Below are 20,746 nucleotides of genomic sequence, written 5' to 3' on the forward strand. Positions count from 1 at the left end.
TTTTCTCCTTCCTTTCGGCATCAAGCCTTATCAAGTTATTTGTTTTAAATGCGGGTTCACCTGTTGACAAACATATGTGGCGTTAAAATCAGTAGTGAAAGTACAAACAGGTCAGCCGCAGTGCGAATAAAAATTAAAATGCCAGAAGAGCATCCGAGATGGGAGCCTAGTTCTCGTTTCACTACAGCATGGCAGCGTTTTTGCAGACGACAGAAGTTTCTGCATTGTAAAGTGTTTCTTCTTCTTCTTCTTCTTCTGCGTTCGTGGGCTGAAACTCCCACGTGCACTCGACTCGTGGTTTGCACGAGTGGAATTTTACGTGTATGACCGTTTTTACCCCGCCATTTAGGCAGCCATACGCCGCTTTCGGAGGAAGCATGCTGGGTATTTTCGTGTTTCTATAACCCACCGAACTCTGACATGGATTACAGGATCTTTTTTGTGCGCACTTGGTCTTGTGCTTGCGTGTACACACGGGGGTGATTGGACACCGAGGAGAGTCTGCACACAAAGTTGACTCTGAGAAATAAATCTCTTGCCGAACGTGGGGATGAACTCACGCTGACAGCGACCAACTGGATACAAATCCAGCGCGCTACCGACTGAGCTACATCCCCGCCCCGTAAAGTGTTTCAATGACTTTGAGTTTGAAACTCGATAGTACAAAGTTGTTTGCATTTGATCAGAATTTTCACTGACCAGCTGTGCGAGCTGCCAGCTGGTTTCTACTAGCCTGGCGTATTTTTTACTTGCTAGTGGCGACCGGGCGGACAATTTGACCATCCCTGTAAATGTAATATAACTTATTTTCTTAAATTTGGAGCACATTTTTTAGAGTAAATATGACATTTCTATACATCTATTTGGATACAAGAAATTATTTTTAAAAAAGAAGGGCAAAGCCCATACGACTCACATGCTTTACACATTTTTCCTACCAAAATACATGTGACCTTGACCCAAGGTCAAGGTCATCCAAGGTCATGCAACACAAAGCTGTTAATTCAAGACATAGGAAGTACAATGGTGCTTATTGGCTCTTTCTACCATGAGATATGGTCACTTTTAGTGGTTCACTACCTTATTTTGGTCACATTTCATAAGGGTCAAAGTGACCTTGACCTTGATCATATGTGACCAAATGTGTCTCATGATGAAAGCATAACATGTGCCCCACATAATTTTTAAGTTTGAAACAGTTATCTTCCATAGTTCAGGGTCAAGGTCACTTCAAAATATGTATACAATCCAACTTTGAAGAGCTCCTGTGACCTTGACCTTGAAGCAAGGTAAACCAAACTGGTATCAAAAGATGGGGCTTACTTTGCCCTATATATCATATATAGGTGAGGTATTGAATCTCAAAAACTTCAGAGAAAATGTGAAAAATGTGAAAAATAGCTGTTTTTTAGGCAACATTTATGGCCCCTGCGACCTTGACCTTGAAGCAAGGTCAAGATGCTATGTATGTTTTTTGGGGCCTTGTCATCATACACCATCTTGCCAAATTTGGTACTGATAGACTGAATAGTGTCCAAGAAATATCCAACGTTAAAGTTTTCCGGACGGACGGACGACTCGGGTGAGTACATAGACTCACTTTTGCTTCGCATGTGAGTCAAAAAGAATTCAATGCATTCATTTGTGAACCAGTTTACAAAATGTCTATAATATATTAACCTTTTTCTCCATTTTTCATAAACAAATTCATTACCGTACTTTCCGGGTGACAAGGCGCTTCGTTATCTAAGACGCACCCCCTTCTTTTAAAAAAAAATTGTAATCCAGTCACCCATTGGACGCAGGGGGCCGATAGGGCGCACCAAAATGACCCAGTTTTTGCCATGAGAGGTGGTTCCCCTGTCATATCTGAGAGAGGAAACACTTCCTGCATCGGGGTCAGTGACCGGTCAGTGACCGACTTTAACTGAGTGAAAATATGTGTGCTCTGTGTGTGCGGCCAGATCAAAGGCATTGTGATAGCTGGGTGGCCTTGTTAAAAGACACGACCTTCTTCCCAGGGGTCAATGACCCAGTTTTTGCCATGAGAGGTGGTTCCCCTGTCATATCTGAGAGGAAACACTTCCTGCATCGGGGCCAGTGACCGGTCAGTGACCTAGTTTAACAGAGTGGAAATCTGTGTGTGCGGCCAGATCAAAGGCAGGGCAGTACCAAGTAGCTGAAACATGCATTATCACAAGTTGTTTGACTGGTACTCAAGCGGTCTCTTTGATTTTTTTCGTATTTCATACACGGATTAGGCGCTTCGTTATACAAGACGCAGGGGTCGAACTCGAGGAAAAAAGTCGCGCCTTATGGCCCGGAAAGTACGGTAATTAAATTTTGAGCTTCCAAACTAAAATGCCATTCCCATAGTCCGGACTGAGTCAAAGATTGTTTGACCCAAATAAACAGGTTATGTATAAACTTAGGTTGCCTGGTGGGGGATTCTGCATACAAAGAGGTAGCAAAGGTGACGGTCCCTGTTATTGAAAAAAAGTAAGCAGCAAGATGTACACCATAGAGTTAATTCTCACTTATTTACGATAGTAAATATTCAAGTCATGACTGTCAATGTCATGACTTATTAATAAAAAATGAAGCATCAATGTTGACAAATCAACTTGCACTGTTAAAGTTACATACAGTGTTACTACTGTGTTACCTGTTTGAAACAGCTGATAGGTGCTGGAGAAGAATTGGTCTCCCGTAGATACTTATCCCAGGAAAAATTACCACCTGCGACAATGACAATCACATATTATAGTAAGCTCTGACCATACACTATACACTTAAAAAGGCTCAGACTATGCTAGAGAACTGACAAGTCATGCAGTTATTGAGACCTTGGGCCTGTTTCATGGGCCAGAAACACAGTCGGTCAACTGCAGTGAAATGCAGTAATCCAACAAAATCGGGTAAGTACTCTTCTTTTATCATCCACTAACCTTCTGGTATGTAAATGTAAAAATAAAGGCCATGGCTGGAGGTACCGTCGAGTCAGCTCTCGAGCCCAGGGAACTCACATGGCTGCTCACCTTGTAAATCATGATTTTGTGTTTGTGTAGGAGTTTATAATCGCTGTTCAATTCAAAGAACTGTGGAGAAAGATTGCTAATGATCAGTTATAGATTCAGAAGGACGTGTATTTCGGCAACAGCGCGGTCACTAAAGAGCGACTGACTGTAGCAAGAGATGCAGAGATTCTGTCGAAGTATCTCGATGCAAATTAGATTGATATTTTGCCAAAAATGAAACCTGTTTGTTGTATTTTGTTTGTTTCCATGTTAAGTATTTATATACTGATTTTTGTTTAACTAATGCTGCTTTAGTCTAGCCTCGGGACCTGTGACACACGTAGCTTGGTTCGCGGACAAATTCAGTAATCCGGGCAATGCCCAATCACTGAGTCAGTGAGCACTTGACTCGTGTAAGCTGCTTCAGTTGTTGCAATCTCAGTTCGATCCCCGAAATGCTTCAGAATAAAGAATAGGGCAAAGTAAAAGTAAGGAAAGTTAATAAGTTAAAAAGATTTTATTTTTAAAGAAAAAAAAAGAAAAGAAACAAGTCGCATAAGGCGAGATTACAACATTTAGTCAAGCTGTCGAACTAACAGAATGAAACTGAACTCACTGCATTTTTACAGCAAGAGCGTATACTCGTAGCATCGTCAGTCCACCGCTCGATGCACAGGCAGTGAAATTGACAAGAAGAGCGGGGTAGTAGTTGCGCTGAGAAGGATAGCACGCTTTTCTTTATCTATATTCTTTTTAACTTTCTGAGCGTGTTTTTAATCCAAACATATCACATCTATATGTTTTTGGAATCAGGAACCCACAAGGAATAAGATGAAATTGTTTTTAAATCGATTTCGGAAATTTTATTTTAATAATAATTTTTATATTTTTAATTTTCAGAGCTTGTTTTTAATCCGAATATCACATATTTATATGTTTTTGGAATCAGAAAATGATGAAGAATAAGATGAACGTAAATTTGGATCGATTTAAAAATTTTTTTTTTTTTTTACAATTTTCAGATTTTTAATGACCAAAGTCATTAATTAATTTTTAAGCCACCAAGCTGAAATGCAATACCGAAGTCCGGCCTTCGTCGAAGATTGCTTGGCCAAAATTTCAATCAATTTGATTGAGAAATGAGGGTGTGACAGTGCCGCCTCAACTTTTACAAAAAGCCGGATATGACGTCATCAAAGGTATTTATCGAAAAAAAGAAAAAAACGTCCGGGGATATCATTCCCAGGAACTCTCATGTCAAATTTCATAAAGATCGGTCCAGTAGTTTGGTCTGAATCGCTCTACACACACACACACACACAGACAGACACACACACACCACAACCCTCGTCTCGATTCCCCCCTCTACGTTAAAACATTTAGTCAAAACTTGACTAAATGTAACAAGAAGGGCAAAGCCCATACGACTCACATGCTTTACACATTTTTCCTACCAAAATACATGTGACCTTGACCCAAGGTCAAGGTCATCCAAGGTCATGCAACACAAAGCTGTTAATTCAAGACATAGGAAGTACAATGGTGCTTATTGGCTCTTTCTACCATGAGATATGGTCACTTTTAGTGGTTCACTACCTTATTTTGGTCACATTTCATAAGGGTCAAAGTGACCTTGACCTTGATCATATGTGACCAAATGTGTCTCATGATGAAAGCATAACATGTGCCCCACATAATTTTTAAGTTTGAAACAGTTATCTTCCATAGTTCAGGGTCAAGGTCACTTCAAAATATGTATACAATCCAACTTTGAAGAGCTCCTGTGACCTTGACGCAAGGTAAACCAAACTGGTATCAAAAGATGGGGCTTACTTTGCCCTATATATCATATATAGGTGAGGTATTCAATCTCAAAAACTTCAGAGAAAATGGGAAAAATGTGAAAAATAGCTGTTTTTTAGGCAACATTTATGGCCCCTGCGACCTTGACCTTGAAGCAAGGTCAAGATGCTATGTATGTTTTTTGGGGCCTTGTCATCATACACCATCTTGCCAAATTTGGTACTGATAGACTGAATAGTGTCCAAGAAATATCCAACGTTAAAGTTTTCCGGACGGACGACTCGGGTGAGTACATAGACTCACTTTTGCTACGCATGTGAGTCAAAAAAGGACGCTGGCAATGACAAGGCTTGAACCTGCGGCCTCATGATCTCTAATTAGCAATGACACATGACATTTTGAAATTAATGGTTGAACTTGAATGACAAGAAACACACCATTTTAAAGAGATCAAAATTCTGAGCACATAGCAATTTGTTTTATTTAAATCGGTGCGCGTAGTTCTCAAGATATGGTCATTTTAGTTGAGAAATTTTGGGCGTCATTTGAGGACAAAGCTAGTGACATAGACTGATTGCTGTGGCAATGATATGAAATTTTGAAATTAATGGTTGAATGACAAGAAACACACCATTTTAAACAGATCAACATTCTGAGCACATAGCAATTTGTTTTATTTAAATCGGTGCAGTAGTTCTCGAGATATGGTCATTTTAGTTCGAAATCACTTTGCTTTGAGCGAGCCGAGATCGCAACCTCTTCAGGCTTTTGATCGGCCGAGTTTCGCATTTTTCGGGTCCAGTTTTGCGCAGCATAATCGTTGGGAATAAGTCATTTCTCGCTCGATTCTTTTGATTTTTGGTTTAAATGAAACAGAAGTTAATGTTTTATAAACTGCATTTTAACCGTGTATGCCGATGGAAGTTTTCAGACCAAATTTTAGTGAAACTCACACGAGTAATATTCACCGACATGCTGACGGAGATGTAGCTTCCGGTGGTTCGCGTTTTTTTGTATGGGAAAGATGTAAGGCTTTCTCTGATTGGTTGCAAAATATCACAGACCTCCAATGAAAATTACGGTATTCCGAGCAGTTTGAAATGAACTGGTCATCTGCTAAGAGTGACGCGAAAATGGCCGCGAGAGGCAGTCAAGACGAACACGCACTTTCACACTCAAAATATTCCAAAACACATCTTTTATTAATTTCATACAGTAAACTTTGTTTTTGAATCATTTCTTTATTCATTCCTTTTTTATTTGATACATAATATGTGACTCACAAACATCAATTATGCCAATTATTTTTCACTCAAAGTGAAAAAAAAGTGCCTTTTCACTGTGTCCTCAGTTGACGCTGGGCGATGTGGCAATGCTACTCTAATGCAGTTTCGCTACCAACTGAGCTAAGAAGGCAATATAAGTATGACAGATAGGTGAAAAATAGGAAGGTCTATATATTGTGAGAAACTGGTGACTGCCGTTTCCCAAGCAACTCCGAAAAATAAATTATAAAATGTACACTGGTATACATACCTAATGTAAATGAGACAGACAAAACAAATTAAGCTAAAAATACTGAATTCAATGGTTACTGCAGGGATGTTGCCACAAATTCATACCTATAGGACAAATCTCCCGAGCTCTTCGGCATCAATAGGACATTTGACTGCTTTCAGACATTTTAATAGGACATAATTTTGTGCAAAACACAAAATCATGATCACACACACATATCAATATATGCACCAACATTGTGTGCGTATATTGTTTTATCTCTTTTGTTTCAAACAGGACACACACAAAAAAGAAACAAACAAACCAAAAAGCAACCAAAAACTTCAGCACTCTTACTTTGATTGGCACACAAACTGCATGATTTCCTGATAGAGCTTTTTCTTGACATATATTCGACAAAACAGTTTACCTATATATATATATAGACTAGATGATTACCGGCTTCGCCGGGTACGGCTTCGCCGGGAAGAAGTCAAGCTTTGTCGGGTGTACGCCGGCTTCACCGGCGCACCGCACGAAGGAAGGGAGATAAACGCGCAAAACACTGGAGAAGAGTAAAAATAGTATAACGGGAATATGGATTGAGCGTTGTTGACAGTGACCTTCAAAAAATAGAAACGGGAATATGGATTGACGCCACACGAAAGAAGGGAGATAAACGCTGAAAACACTGGAGAAGATAAGGAAGAGTTACTGGGAATGGATCCAGAGAAAAACCAAAATCTGTTCAGCGCTGCGCGCTGAGAGCACGTGTTGAAATATCTCATCGAGCAGGTTGTGTCCGGGGTGTACCTGAATATGGCCACCAAATTTGAAACAGATCCATCGAGAACCTTGGGCGTGCATCGCGAACACACAGACACACACAAATCGTATATATATAGTTGGTCTCTTTGCTGTCAAATTCTAACCAACTAGTACTAAACAGGGTCAACATGAATAGTTAACCTTATTAAAAGACCGTCTGTGCGAATGTCCTGTTGTACCGACACGTACATCTTCAAGTCACGAAACTTTACTTTCCGTGATTGTGGAGGTTTCAGCGGCGACACTATCATTGGCGCTGTCATTTTCTGGAATTATGCTATTGCTAGCCGTGTTTTCCCATGTTCTTCTTGGCCCTAATGTAGCACACGATGCCGTTGAAACGCCAAACGTGTTCAGCTTTTTTGTTTGTTTAGCAGGCTTTAGCTTTTTTCAGTGGCATAATTCAGTGCAGTGCGCTTCAACTCTAACCGAAAGCAAATTAAAGCATACACGAGCCTTATTCACCGGCGCACCGCATGAAGGAAGGGAGATAAACGCGAAAAACACTGGAGAAGAGTAAAAATAGTATAACGGGAATATGGATTGAGCGTTGTTGACAGTGACCTTCTAAAAATAGAGTAGGCGGATAGCTTCAGATAGGTCCCATGTCCTTGCCCACCTCTATGAACTCCTTCCCTCTGGCCGTAGACTTCGCACGCACAAAGCTAGGACACTCAGGCTGCAAAACAGCTTCATCCCCAAATCCATCACCCTTGGCAACATGTAAACACATCCACATACCCGACTCATCCCCTCTTCTGCCAGTGCAATCAGAAGTAATGTACATGTATGTATTGGTTTTATGTACGTCCGTATTTTTTCTGTGATATATTGTATGCTATGATTTTTTGCAATGATGTTTAGCCATAGTCCGTTATACGCGTAGGTGTGCGAGAATATGTAAGCGCAGTGCTTTAAAGATGTCCATGTGGGAATGTGTAAGTGGGCGTATAGTCGAATGTCCATGTGGGAATGTGTAAGTGGAGCATATAAGAATGCCCATGTGTGAATGTGTAAGTGGAGCGTATAAGAATGTGTAAGTGGAGCGTGGTCGAATGTCCATGTGTGAACGGGTAAGTTGAGCGTATAAGAATGTCCATGTGTGCGATGTGTAAGTGAGACATAGATGTGTTCATGACTGAATGCGTAAGCACAATGCAAGGAATGGCCAGAAAGGTATGTGGGAGGTGTGTTTATAACCTGCCCTGTTATCCCCGAGTACGCAGTACTAGGGTCCAACAGACTTTAATTGTGTGTCTGTCTGTCTCGACTTAACAGCTTATTGCTGGGAAACTACTGGGCGCAGTTCGTTCAAAAGTTGATACACTAACTTGATAATACAGCAGTCCCTCTCATGAACGGACACCCTTGGGCCATAGCAAAACTGTCCGTACATTGCAGGTGTCCGGTCACGGGAGGGGTGACCACACCACCCCCTCCCCCATACACTCACATAGAGACACACAAACAACAGGATTGAGTCTATGCTAATCACTTCTTGTGGCTACTAAACAATAACAATAAACTCCTAATACTTCTTTAAACGTTCTGTAAAAATCGAAAATTTTATTGTAAATTTTCATTTAATAAATATACCTACCCGAATCACATGTAGCAGTTGACTCAGTCTAAAGTGCTAGGTCTGAAAAGGCTACCCGTCTAAGGGGAGCAACCCCAACTAAAAAAGTGTAAACGTAGCTATGGTAATGACGACGCACCCAGGGAGTTACCTCCCCTCCTGCGTACCACGTCACTACTGCTACTGACCACGTGACCCCTATCATTCGACTCGAAGAATAACATCTCCAAATCATAAGCGGGGTAGGTGGGAGGGACTACGATATGTGATTCGGGTAGGTATATTTATTAAATGAAAATTTACAATAAAATTTTCGATTAAATTACATATTCCTACTCCGAATCACATGTAGCAGATTGAAACAACAAGGCGGTGGGAAAGAAAAAGTTCAAACTCACTCTCAAATCCTTGTCAAGAGCTGACCACCTGCCACCATGGCAGGCAAAGCTCTAGATCCATCCTGGCGAAGAGCCGAGATGTCACGCAGGTAAAAATTCATGAAGACATCCTCGGAACGCCAGTATGCGGTGTGTAGCACCTCCTCCAGTCTTCTTGATCGTAACACGGCCAAGGAGGAAGCCCAAGCTCGCGTCTCGTGAGCCCGAGCTGATTTCAGAGGAAGGACAGGCTGTGTCCCCCCTTCATTACGGCGGCTCCACTCGTAAGCATGCTTAATGAGCGCCGACACCCACCGGGCCAGAGTCGTCTTAGTAATATCCTTATGTCTCTCCGTATTGAGAGAAATAAACAAAAGCTTTTGAGCTGCGGATCTAAGAGACTGAGAACGGGCAAGGTAGATGTGAAGGGCTCTAACAGGGCAATTTACTAAGTCTGGATCATTCGGAGCCAGAATAGTGGACAACGGCCTGACATGAACCAAAGGAGAAGCTCGCTCGGGGGCCTGGTTTTTCGCAAGAAAATCAGGTCGAAACCGCAAAGTAACGGACCCATCTGATTCAAAGGAAATGTCGTCCGAATTACCGGAAAGAGCGTGGATCTCACTGCCCCTTCGTGCCGATGCTAGCAGCAAAAGGAAAAGGGACTTGCGTGTAAGATTCGCAAAACTGGCATCTCTGAGAGGTTCAAAATCCGCTGAACGCAGAAACTCCATGACCAATAAGAGATCCCACTTAGGAACGGGTGTACGAGACTTGACGTCAGAAAGGGAAGCGCCCTTGATGACTCCAGCGATCACACCACTAACATCTATAGAGCGACCTAACTGGCGTAGGGTCGCCGAGATGGCCGATCTTCTTACTTTCAACGAGGCAGCAGAAGCACCCTGAGAGGACATGAAAGCAAGATGGTTCGCCACGTGCATCGTGCGGGGCGCCGTAGCATCCAGCCGATGCTCGTGACACCAGGTAACCCAGGCCCTCCAATGTGACTCATAAACGGACGAGGTAGATGCTCTGTGCGAGCGTCCTACCAGGTCCGTGGTCAGATCTGATGCCCCTTTGCGCCTCAGAGAAGACCGCACAACCTCCACGCGTGAAGATTCAGCATCTGAGGCTCTGCGTGGAGGCTGCCGGTGTGAGGCTGTACCAGTTCTCCTCGCGTGAGAGCGAGAGGAATGGGAGGGCCCTGGGCGAGTCTCAGCAGGTCCGGGAACCACGGCTGAGACGGCCAAAGAGGAGCGATCAGCAGGAGGGACGGGCCCTCCTGCTCCGCCTTCCTGAGAACTCGCGTGAGCAACTGGAATGGCGGGAACGCATAAGCCTCCAGGCCTGACCAGGAAATGTCCATCGCGTTCGTCTCCCACGCCTCGGGATCCGGGAATGGTGAGACGAACACTGGTAGTCTCTTCGAGAACCTGGTGGCAAAAAGGTCCACCTGAGGTTTCTGCACAAGAGACCAGAGACGATCCAGCGCTCCGTGAGTGATGGTCCACTCTGTTTGAAGCACTCTGTCGGAGCGGCTGAGCGCGTCCGCCAGAGTGTTCAAGCTTCCGGGCAGGTACCTGGCCGAAAGCCTGATTTGATGCTCTGAACACCAAACCAGGATCTCGCAGGCCCTGGCCGAAAGCGACGGAGACCGCGACCCTCCCTGCTTGTTGATGTAAGCTGCCACTGTCGTGTTGTCTGTAAACAGACGAACATGCTTGGCCTGAAGGGAGGGCCGGAACTTGTCCAGCAAGTTGATGTGCTGCATCCTCTGATCTGCCGACCACAGACCTGACGCAGTCAGCTGGTCTGTGTGAGCCCCCCACCCCACCAAGGACGCGTCCGTGAACAGGTCCAAATCTGGGGCAGGAAGGGCTATCGGCACGCCCCTGCTCACCCACTCCGTGTCCAGCCACGGAAGGGTAGCGGATTGGAACCATCCCTGGAGAGGGATGAGGGCATTCCAATCCACCGTGGGAGAGTCCACGAACGGTTTCAGCGCCAGCTGAAAGGGACGTTTGTGGACCCTCCCCAAGGGGACCAGGAGAGCCATGGACTCCATCTGCCCTAAGATGGAGGCCAAAGTCTGCAGGGAGGCCCTCGGGAGAGGCAAAGTGGAGCGTATGCACGCCTGGAGCTTGTCCACCCTCTTCTGAGAGGGTTGGACCGTCCAAGCCACCGTGTCGAAAGACATTCCCAAGTAGGTGAACGTCTGACACGGTGTCAGCTCCGACTTTGATCGGTTGATCGAGAAGCCAAACATGTTGGCCTCCCGAAGAACCGATTGGGTATCCTGCTCGCACCCCGCCTGACTCTGACTCAGGATGAGCCAATCGTCCAGGTAGGCACGTAGCCGGACACCCGCGACCTCACCAGCGCGCAGACCTGTCTCACGACCATGGTGAAGACCCAAGGGGCGAGAGACAGGCCAAAAGGAAGGGCACGAAACTGGTAAACCTGACCTGCCCACCGGAAACGAAGCCATTTCCGGTCGGCTGGATGCATAAGGATGTGGAAGTATGCATCCGTCAGGTCGATGGAGGTCGCCCAATCTCCCGGGCGGAGAGAGTCCCTGACCGACGCTGGCGTCTCCATCTTGAACCTTATCTCCCTCAAAAAGGTATTGAGGAACGACAGGTCCAAGACAGGACGCCATGCCCCTGAGGCTTTGGGGACGGCGAAAAGCCGTCCGTAAAACCCAGGGGAACTGTGGTCGAGGACCTTCTCCACTGCACCCTTCTGCACCAGGGAGTCTATTTCCGCCCGAAGGACGGAAATGGCTTCCTGCGAGGAGGGAGGCCTGAACGCCGGCGGACGCCTGACCAGTGGAGCCTTGCCATCTTTCCAGAGAAGACGGAAGCCCGACCTCACGACCCCCACGATCCATTGACTCTGTATGGACACGAGCCAATGGGAAAGTGCCCGGGAAGGGCCCCCCGCCATCACCAGAGTGGAGGGCGGGGTGGGGGGGAGATCGGGAGCACTTCATTGGGGGTGAGGCTTGCTTCCAGAGCCGCCTCTCCCCCTGCCGGAAGACGGTCGTCTTCTCGAGCCCCGAGAAGAGGAACGTCCACGACCCTTGTCTGCCGGTTTGGGAGGGCCAGCAACCTTAGCCTGCTTCGGCTGAGAAGGCTGAGACTGCTTGGACTGCTTAAGGCTGTGCAGGGAAAAGTCAGAGAACTGCTGGTCCCTGTTTGCCTGAATTTCCTGTCTTCGGGCGTCGAAAACGAGATGCCCGAAGAGGGAACCCTCCAAGACCGGTGAGGCACGCAAAGTGTCCTTGGTCGCCTGATCCGAAAACTGAGAGTGTGCCAGAAAGAGATCCCGACGACACATAACAGAGTGCGCATAGTGCACAGCAGAAAGTCTCATCTGTTCTTCATTGACCCTCGCAAGAGCGGCCAACAAAGTGGAGACGTCATCCGCATCCTGATCCTCGCTGAGAGAGAACGGATTCAGCGAATCAGTGAGGGCACGAGAGAGGGCCCGAATGAGAGTCTCAGCAATGGAGGCAAGCTCCAGCTGCTGACGCCCTGCCTCTTCAGAAGCAATCAGCGTGTTCTCAGAAAAGAGCACGCCGTCATCCTTCTTGATAGGCTTGGCCAACAAGGCAAGCATCTCCGGAGGAACTGTCAAAGATGAACGCGGGAGAGCGAACGCATCCAACAAGTTCCTAGGAGACTTCTGCAAGACCAACCGCCTGTGAGACGACAGTGCGAATGCAGAAGCCTGGGAAGGCGAAGCCATCCACTGCTGAGCCAGCTCCGGAACTGAGCCGTGAGGCACGAGCAGCGGAACCGGAAGTGAAGGAATTCCACTTCCGGAAGGAGATGGCTTGGCCAAAACCTGAGAAAGCTGAAAAGCTATGGATGGAGACTCCATAAACCGGAAGTATGAGTCATCCTCCTTCCCAGAGCGAAAATCAGCCATCGCGGACGGAGCCGTCGAAGCGGCAGCCGAAGAGACCGAAGCCCCTTCCGCGAAATATCTCGAAGTGACCTCGGCAGCGGCCTCCAGTGCCACTTTGAGTCTCTCCGGATAACCAACACGTGCAGCCTCGCTGGCGACGGACTGAACATCCGAAACATCCGGCGAAGGACCGAAGTCCACGTTGCTGGTAGAAGGGCGGTGAACACCGTAACCGGAAACCGGAAACCCGTCCACTCCAATACCATCCGAACTCATGCCCTGACTAGGGTAAGAGTAAGAGGACGGCATGCCCGCAGCCGCCGGAACCGGAACCGCAGTCGAAGCAACAACCGAAGACGGAAGCGCTGACTGCCCCGGCCAGGGCTGAGACACCTGCCCAAAGGGCTGGTGATGCCCCCCCGCGACCGCCATCCGAGAGGAAGCGGAAGCGGAAGAAGCAGCAGATCCGGGCTGAGCCGGAAAAGTATCAGACGCGACCGCGAAAAGCGGAAGCGCAGACACTGTGGACGGCAGCCGGAAGGCCGAATGCCCAGAGGGCCACGTCCGGTCAACCCCGGAAACGACCCCAGCGGGTGCGTACATCGGGGGACCTATGCTTCCGGCGAGTGCCGGAAGCGCAGCAGACGGAACCGGCTGGTCGACTCCGGAAACGACCCCAGCGGGTGCGTACGTCGGAGGACCTACGCTTCCGGCGAGTGCCGGAAGCGTCGAAGCCTGAACCAAATGCCGCCATTGCTCGTCAACACGATGGTCTTCCGTGAAGCCAAAGTGAGAACGAACAGGGGTTTGCGGGTCGTGAACCCGCCGAAAAGGGCTGCTTCCCAGCAGGGAGCGTCCAGCGGTCTCACGAGGACCTACGGACCAGCCCAACTTACTTGCGTCGCCAACCACAGCGGTAGAAGGCGCAGAAGCAACCACCTCGGTCAAGGACAGCGTCACAGCCGGAAGCGGAAAGGAAGCCAACGACGGGACAACGGAAGTCGAAGGCTTAGAACGCACCATCTCCTCTCTCACCAACGTGCGAAGCTCGGGAACCAGCGAAGAAAGCAACGATGAAACCAGCGACGCCGAATCTGCAAGCGGCAGAGAAGACGAGCGAGAAACAACAGTACGCGTAGGTTGATTAGACTGCCCAGCAACCGGCTGGTCATTCGGGGCAGAAATAGGGACCGTCATAACAGCATTGTTAGCCGCGTCGGAAACAACAACCAAAATAGGCTTAGGGACAGAAGTAGAAGACTTGGGTTTAATTTTTCCCTTCACATCAGCCTTGCCGCGCTTTTTATCTCCGTCAGACATGCTGACAACAAAATGGCGACAAAAATTCCAAAATGGCTACCACAAAATACGTGACCAACACGTGGCCGAAAATTTCAAGTAGCAACTGAAAATTACGTTCAATACAAGTAAAGGAACGAGCTCACCAACTACCAGTGCAGCGGGTGAAGAGACGGGTGTGTGGGTGCCGGTGGGTGTCTAAGCAAACACCAAACAGCGAACTTCCACTAGAGCCAAAAAATTCACGACCTGCTCCCTAGAAAGCTGAAGTGTCGAATGATAGGGGTCACGTGGTCAGTAGCAGTAGTGACGTGGTACGCAGGAGGGGAGGTAACTCCCTGGGTGCGTCGTCATTACCATAGCTACGTTTACACTTTTTTAGTTGGGGTTGCTCCCCTTAGACGGGTAGCCTTTTCAGACCTAGCACTTTAGACTGAGTCAACTGCTACATGTGATTCGGAGTAGGAATATGTAATTTAATGATTTGTATGAAAAGTGTTGAAAAGAAGAGATAAAATAAATCCTCAAGGTAGTGAACACACTCACCATGCACTGACATACGAAAGCAGCCACACAAACACAGCACAGAGGAGCGTGTGCAGATGCTTTGCAAGAATAAGCTTGAAAACCAGTTTGAATAAATAGCAGCAGATAGAGCTGCATGTCATAATCATGTAATTATTTTTTTCTTGTCTGGCTTTATTGACTGCATGCCGATCATGTGGCATGGCAGTGACTTTTCACTCTTCCGAGTCGAAAATAGACTGTACATAACACAGCTCCCACTCTCCCTCACTAATGCCTACACCAAGCCGTGACAACTGATGCTTGGAAATTGTGTGGAAGAGTACACCTCTCTATTTCTCTCCAATGCTCTTCCTGCTGACATGCAGTGACACCGGATACCCACAGAGTTTAGCCAGCTACCCCTCCACCCCCCACCCCCCCTTCCTCACTCTCACTCCCTCTAGCCATGTACTGTTGGGGACTGTGGACAGAGAGGCCAGCTGCACTGTTCACTCAGAGCAAAACCAGTTGACTGTGTCGTAACTTTTGACAAAGCAAGACAACTGAAGGGTTCATAGATTAGGCAACCGACTCACTGGTCAAGGCTGAGGGGAAACAAGAGTATCTTGTCAATGAAAGAGGTTACACACAGACACACGATGCTGAGAATTGTGGCCGGTTTTTTACTCTCTTTCGCTCAGGACCTTTATCGACTGTGGTTTCTGTTGTTTACGTCCAACAGACAAGAATAAAGAGCACAGTGCAGTTTCATGTTGGCATCTTCGCATGACTGTCATCACGCCATTGCCGCTGTGATCTTTGTACCAAGAGCCGGACTGCTCTGTTATCGATTTTGTTGTGGTGAAAATTTGACGATGGTCTGTCCGTACATTGGAGGTATGACCTGCTGTTGGGACCGAAAATGAGTGTCCGCGTCCACGTTTTGCAGGTGTCCGTTTAAGGGGGGGCAAATATAGAAGGAAAACACTCCGTGCCCAGCAAATGTGTCCGTACATGTCAGGTGTCCGCTCACGCCGGGGGCCGTACATTGCAGGGACTGCTGTAGGTCCGATTGATCGTATTAAAACTTCATAATGTTACCTGGGACCTAAATGCGAATTAATCAACAAAAACGACTCTTAACGGTGGGCGCGATTCGCGGTGGGATAGAACAGCCGTTCGGCTAATCCGCCAGCCAGCCAGCGACAGCAGGCTTTGCGTGCGTGCGTGTACCACTGTGCGCGAGGAGTATAGGCATTTGAGTTCACTGGCGAATGATAGAGTTGGTGGCTTGGTGGAAAGCGTTTCCGACTATGGCTAAAGTGATCCGGGTTCGATTCCCGGCATGGGCTGTCTATTTATTTTTTTTTTTAATAAATTCTTGTTTACTATTGTTTATTATGAACGTTTTAATGTTTTATTTTACTCTAATAATTTTTTTAATTGTGTAAAATAAATAAAAAATAAATTTTTTTTTTTTAAATCCACGTGCACAAGACAAAAACTTTCATGCTGGGGGAGCGAGCCAGTCTGAAGAGTACTCGGGTCCAGCGCCAGCGTTTTTTATATATAGTGCTATATGTCTTATGTAAAAACAATGTCCTGTTTGTATTATTGTTATGTACCACGCCTGAATTTCTCTATGAGATAATAAAGTATTCTTATTCTTATTCAGTTGAAGTTGTCTCCCGTACTTCTAACTTTAGTGTGCTGTTAGAAGACGGGTGTACACAAACAGCTCATACCGCAAACGGTTCAGAAAACGCAAGATCTGCACTGCACAACTTCAGTGCACCTGTACGCGAGAGAGCTCGGTCACTTTTTGAAGATTTTTATTATATTTATGAAAGCCGAAAAGGAAATTATCAAATAACGCGCTGTCCGAAGGAATGGAGTTCTTATTCGACAATGACCGCGCTCAGTTGAAAACGATAAGACATCTGACCGCTATGCGGCTAAGTGAATCGGACATTTGAGCCTTTTAATCGGTCTATGTCCGATGCCTCTGTTACTGTGAACATTTAGTTATGACGTACAGCCTAAAAATAAAATACTTGAACATATGCTACGAAAATGCTCTCTCTCTCTGTTTGTCTGTCACACACACACACACACACACAAATCACCTTGCAGCTCATACTGAAATGAAGATCCTCTGGAACTAGTCGATGCCATGTCTGAGCGCAATCAGTGTGAAATACTCACTGTAAACAAAACACACACAAAAAACTCTGTCAACTGTCCACAGCAGTAGTGCACTCAGAGAAACCAATCAGCATCATTCATGAGTCACAGACACCGATCAACATCGAACAAAAGTTTGAATAATTTGCTGACAAATTATAGTAGTAATGTTTGGGCCGTAATGTTCCAGTCCCGAGTCTGAAGAGGCCAGTTCCCATCAAACATTTCTTTCCATCAAATCTACAGTGACAAGCAGTTACAATGCTTTTTAGTGTGAGGACAATGTACTTCGTTTTTAACCTTTACAACCACTGTTACACAACATGAACAGCTCATGCATTCCGTAGACCTGCTAGTATACTGACTGCGCTGATGTCATCAATTTGGTCAGTGTCCGTTTCAGTCCCATGCTTTGATCGCACACGAAAGTAACAAATCAATCGCTGCCATTGGCCACTGTGAGAGTAAAACTTCAGTCAGTCGAAAATAATCATCAAGGAACCAAAATCTACTCCTACCTTTCTTGCACAAACAATTACTGATCCAAAGAAAAATGTATGGTCAAAACAACAACAACGTGAGCGCCATTACAGAATCCCAGTTCTCGCGAATTCTCGGCGTCATGCCAAAGAGTAACTTCCCTTGGGGGTCTGACTAAAGACTACGCGACCGCACGCGGCCACACGCGACCTTGCGCGGCCTCAAACTAAAGCATGTACATGTAATATTTTTATATATATATATATAGTATCTTCACAACATTATCTGACTTTACACCAAGGTTTTAAGTCACAGAAATAAAAACAAGTCGCGTAAGGCGAAAATACAATATTTAGTCAAGTAGCTGTCGAACTCACAGAATGAAACTGAACGCAATGCCATTTTTCAGCAAGACCGTATACTCGTAGCATCGTCACTCCACCGCCCGTGGCAAAGGCAGTGCACGTGGAATTGACAAGAAGAGCGGGGTATTCGTTGCGCTGAGAAGGATAGCACGCTTTTCTGTACCTCTCTTCGTTTTAACTTTCTGAGCGTGTTTTTAATCCAAACATATCATATCTATATATTTTTGGAATGAGGAACCGACAAGGAATAAGATGAAAGTGTTTTTAAATTGATTTCGAAAAAAAAAAAATTCATAATAATTTTTATATATTTAATTTTCAGAGCTTGTTTTTAATCCGAATATAACATATTTATATGTTTTTGGAATCAGCAAATGATGGAGAATAAGATAAACGTAAATTTGGATCGTTTTATACATTTTTAATTTTTTTTACAAATTTCAGATTTTTAATGACCAAAGTCATTAATTAATTTTTAAGCCACCAAGCTGAAATGCAATACCGAACCCCGGGCTTCGTCGAAGAGTACTTGACCAAAATTTCAACCAATTTGGTTGAAAAATGAGGGCGTGACAGTGCCGCCTCAACTTTCATGAAAAGCCGGATATGACGTCATCAAAGACATTTATCAAAAAAATGAAAAAAACGTTCGGGGATTTCATACCCAGGAACTCTCATGTCAAATTTCATAAAGATCGGTCCAGTAGTTTAGTCTGAATCGCTCTACACACACACACACACACACACACACACACACACACACACACACACGCACAGACAGACAGACACACATACACCACGACCCTCGTCTCGATTCCCCCTCGATGTTAAAATATTTAGTCAAAACTTGACTAAATATAAAAATAAGGGAGTTATGATGCATTTTGCGACGAGCTATCGAGCGAAAGTGAAGGCATCGTGGTTCAGCGTCCGACCACGTTCGCATTGATCTAAGAACGCAGGCTCAACCTCAAACTAAAGAATGTTCAGGCAGGGCCGGACTACCGGGGGGGGTTATGGGGGTTGCGCAACCCCCCCCTCCCCTAGCCTAAACATGTACCTCACTTATTTAAAACATTTTTTATTATTGTTTATTTTATGCCGTTTCATGCAAGGAGCGACCATTTTGCTATCTCAAAATATGACCCCCCACCCTGGAACGCCGAAGAAGAAGAAGAAGAAGACCCCCCACTGGCAACCCCCCCCCCCTCCTCTTAGCCTAGTCCGGCCCTGTCATGTAATATTTTTATGTATCTAGTATCTTCACAACATTATCATACTTTGTCTCGAGTTTTAAGTCAAAGAAATAACAACAAAAAAGTTAGTTCTGATGCATTTTCGAAGAGCTAGCGAGCGAAAGTGCAAACATCGGATTTCTGCGTCCGACCATTTTTGCATTGTTTTTAGAACCGCAGACACGACCATAAACTAAATATGTTCATGCAATATTAGTATAGATCTAGTATCTCCACAACATTATCAGACTTTGTACCGAGTTTTATGTCATAGAAATAAAAATGAAGGGACTGAGTTATCAGCCGGGCCCTTCAATCAGGGGTGGGCTTATGATATGCTGGGTGATCTTAGAATAACCCTTTTTAGCGGATGAGCGTATGATACGAAAAGGGGGGCACGAGTTGAGTGTCTGCAGAAAAAATGTAATAACTCCTAAAATACTAATTATCCTGCAACCATATTACAGTTGTCAAAACCCGAAATGTAGCGCTACTTATTCACGTTGCTCTTTTTACAAAAAAATGCGTATCTATTGAATAACTATCCAAAACACAAGGCAGGTCGCTGATTTGTGGTCGGGTGCTCTTATGATATACCCCCTGTGCGCTTATGATAGCTTGATTTTTCGGATCGGATGCGCTTATGACTGGTTTTTCGCTGCGCTGCCTAGTTTTTTGCTTGATGACCTGAATGATCTTAATTAAATGTTCTCATTTTACAGATCATGGATTATAGATGTTACCATTGTGGAGAAGGGTTCTCCATCTTCAAAGAAATCATAACCCACACAGTTGATAAACATGAAGCACATAAGCTTCGGTATTGTTTTGTTCAGCTTAACACGGAGACAGGCAAGCGGAGGCTATGCACAAAAGCATTCGATTTTTCACCAAAAGAGTGCGCTGAGAAAGGCTGCAAAATAGTTGTAACCGATCAAAACAAAATAATAGTGGATAAAATTCCAAATTCCATTGGGCTTACTCCAGCATCTCAGAGTGGCAATCAAGAGGCTCAAGAGCCTACGCCAGTGTCTCAGAATGACGATAAACATCCCTAGTGCGGTTAACTATTTTGTGAATAACCTTGCCGAAAAGGCTGGACAAATTCTGGCTGAAAACGGCTTGATAAGTGAATGGATTAGTTTTCATCAAATGATAATTCAAGGACATTTTCCCCTTGATAATATTGCCTTTCGGTTATTTCTTGACGTTGTGAACTATTACGCCACTGGAGACAAAAAAAAGAATGAGATACAGTAAAGAGTCCATTCTGTTTTGGCACACAGGCTATCGCTTATTCCATGGCAGATTCATTCGCTTCATGAATGGAAGAGAAGCTGAAGAAGATAGAAAGCTGGCACAACATGGGGATAATCTTTTGACAGGTGCTGGATCGGATACAGATGAAACAGAAGATCGAGTGGATATGACAGAAGCTGAGACCAAACCTGGAGTGGATACAGATGAAACAGAAGCTGAGACCAAACCTGGAGTGGATACAGATGAAACAGAAGATCGAGTGGATATGACAGAAGCTGAGACCAAACCTGGAGTGGATACAGATGAAACAGAAGATCGAGTGGATATGACAGAAGCTGAGACCAAACCTGGAGTGGATACAGATGAAACAGAAGATCGAGTGGATATGACAGAAGCTGAG

At 45.4% G+C, this 20,746-nt stretch overlaps 1 protein-coding gene across 2 annotated transcripts in view; it reads right to left on the reverse strand.

Moving 5' to 3' along the window:
* Positions 1 to 17,649, reverse strand: part of LOC138960791 (polycomb protein SCMH1-like) — a 103,668-nt gene extending 86,019 nt beyond the window's left edge. For both annotated transcript variants that reach the window (XM_070332443.1, XM_070332444.1), the window contains exons 1-3: positions 17,525 to 17,649; positions 16,949 to 17,026; positions 2,666 to 2,739 (exon numbers count right to left, since the gene is read on the reverse strand). In XM_070332443.1, the coding sequence (XP_070188544.1) occupies positions 2,666 to 2,739; positions 16,949 to 16,997 (123 nt within the window). In that variant the 5' untranslated portion in view covers positions 16,998 to 17,026; positions 17,525 to 17,649. The remainder of the gene's footprint in view (positions 1 to 2,665; positions 2,740 to 16,948; positions 17,027 to 17,524) is intronic.
* Between the last annotated feature and the right edge of the window lie 3,097 nt (positions 17,650 to 20,746).

This window comes from Littorina saxatilis, linkage group LG3 (assembly GCF_037325665.1).
Source record: "Littorina saxatilis isolate snail1 linkage group LG3, US_GU_Lsax_2.0, whole genome shotgun sequence".
Taxonomy (NCBI): domain Eukaryota; kingdom Metazoa; phylum Mollusca; class Gastropoda; order Littorinimorpha; family Littorinidae; genus Littorina; species Littorina saxatilis.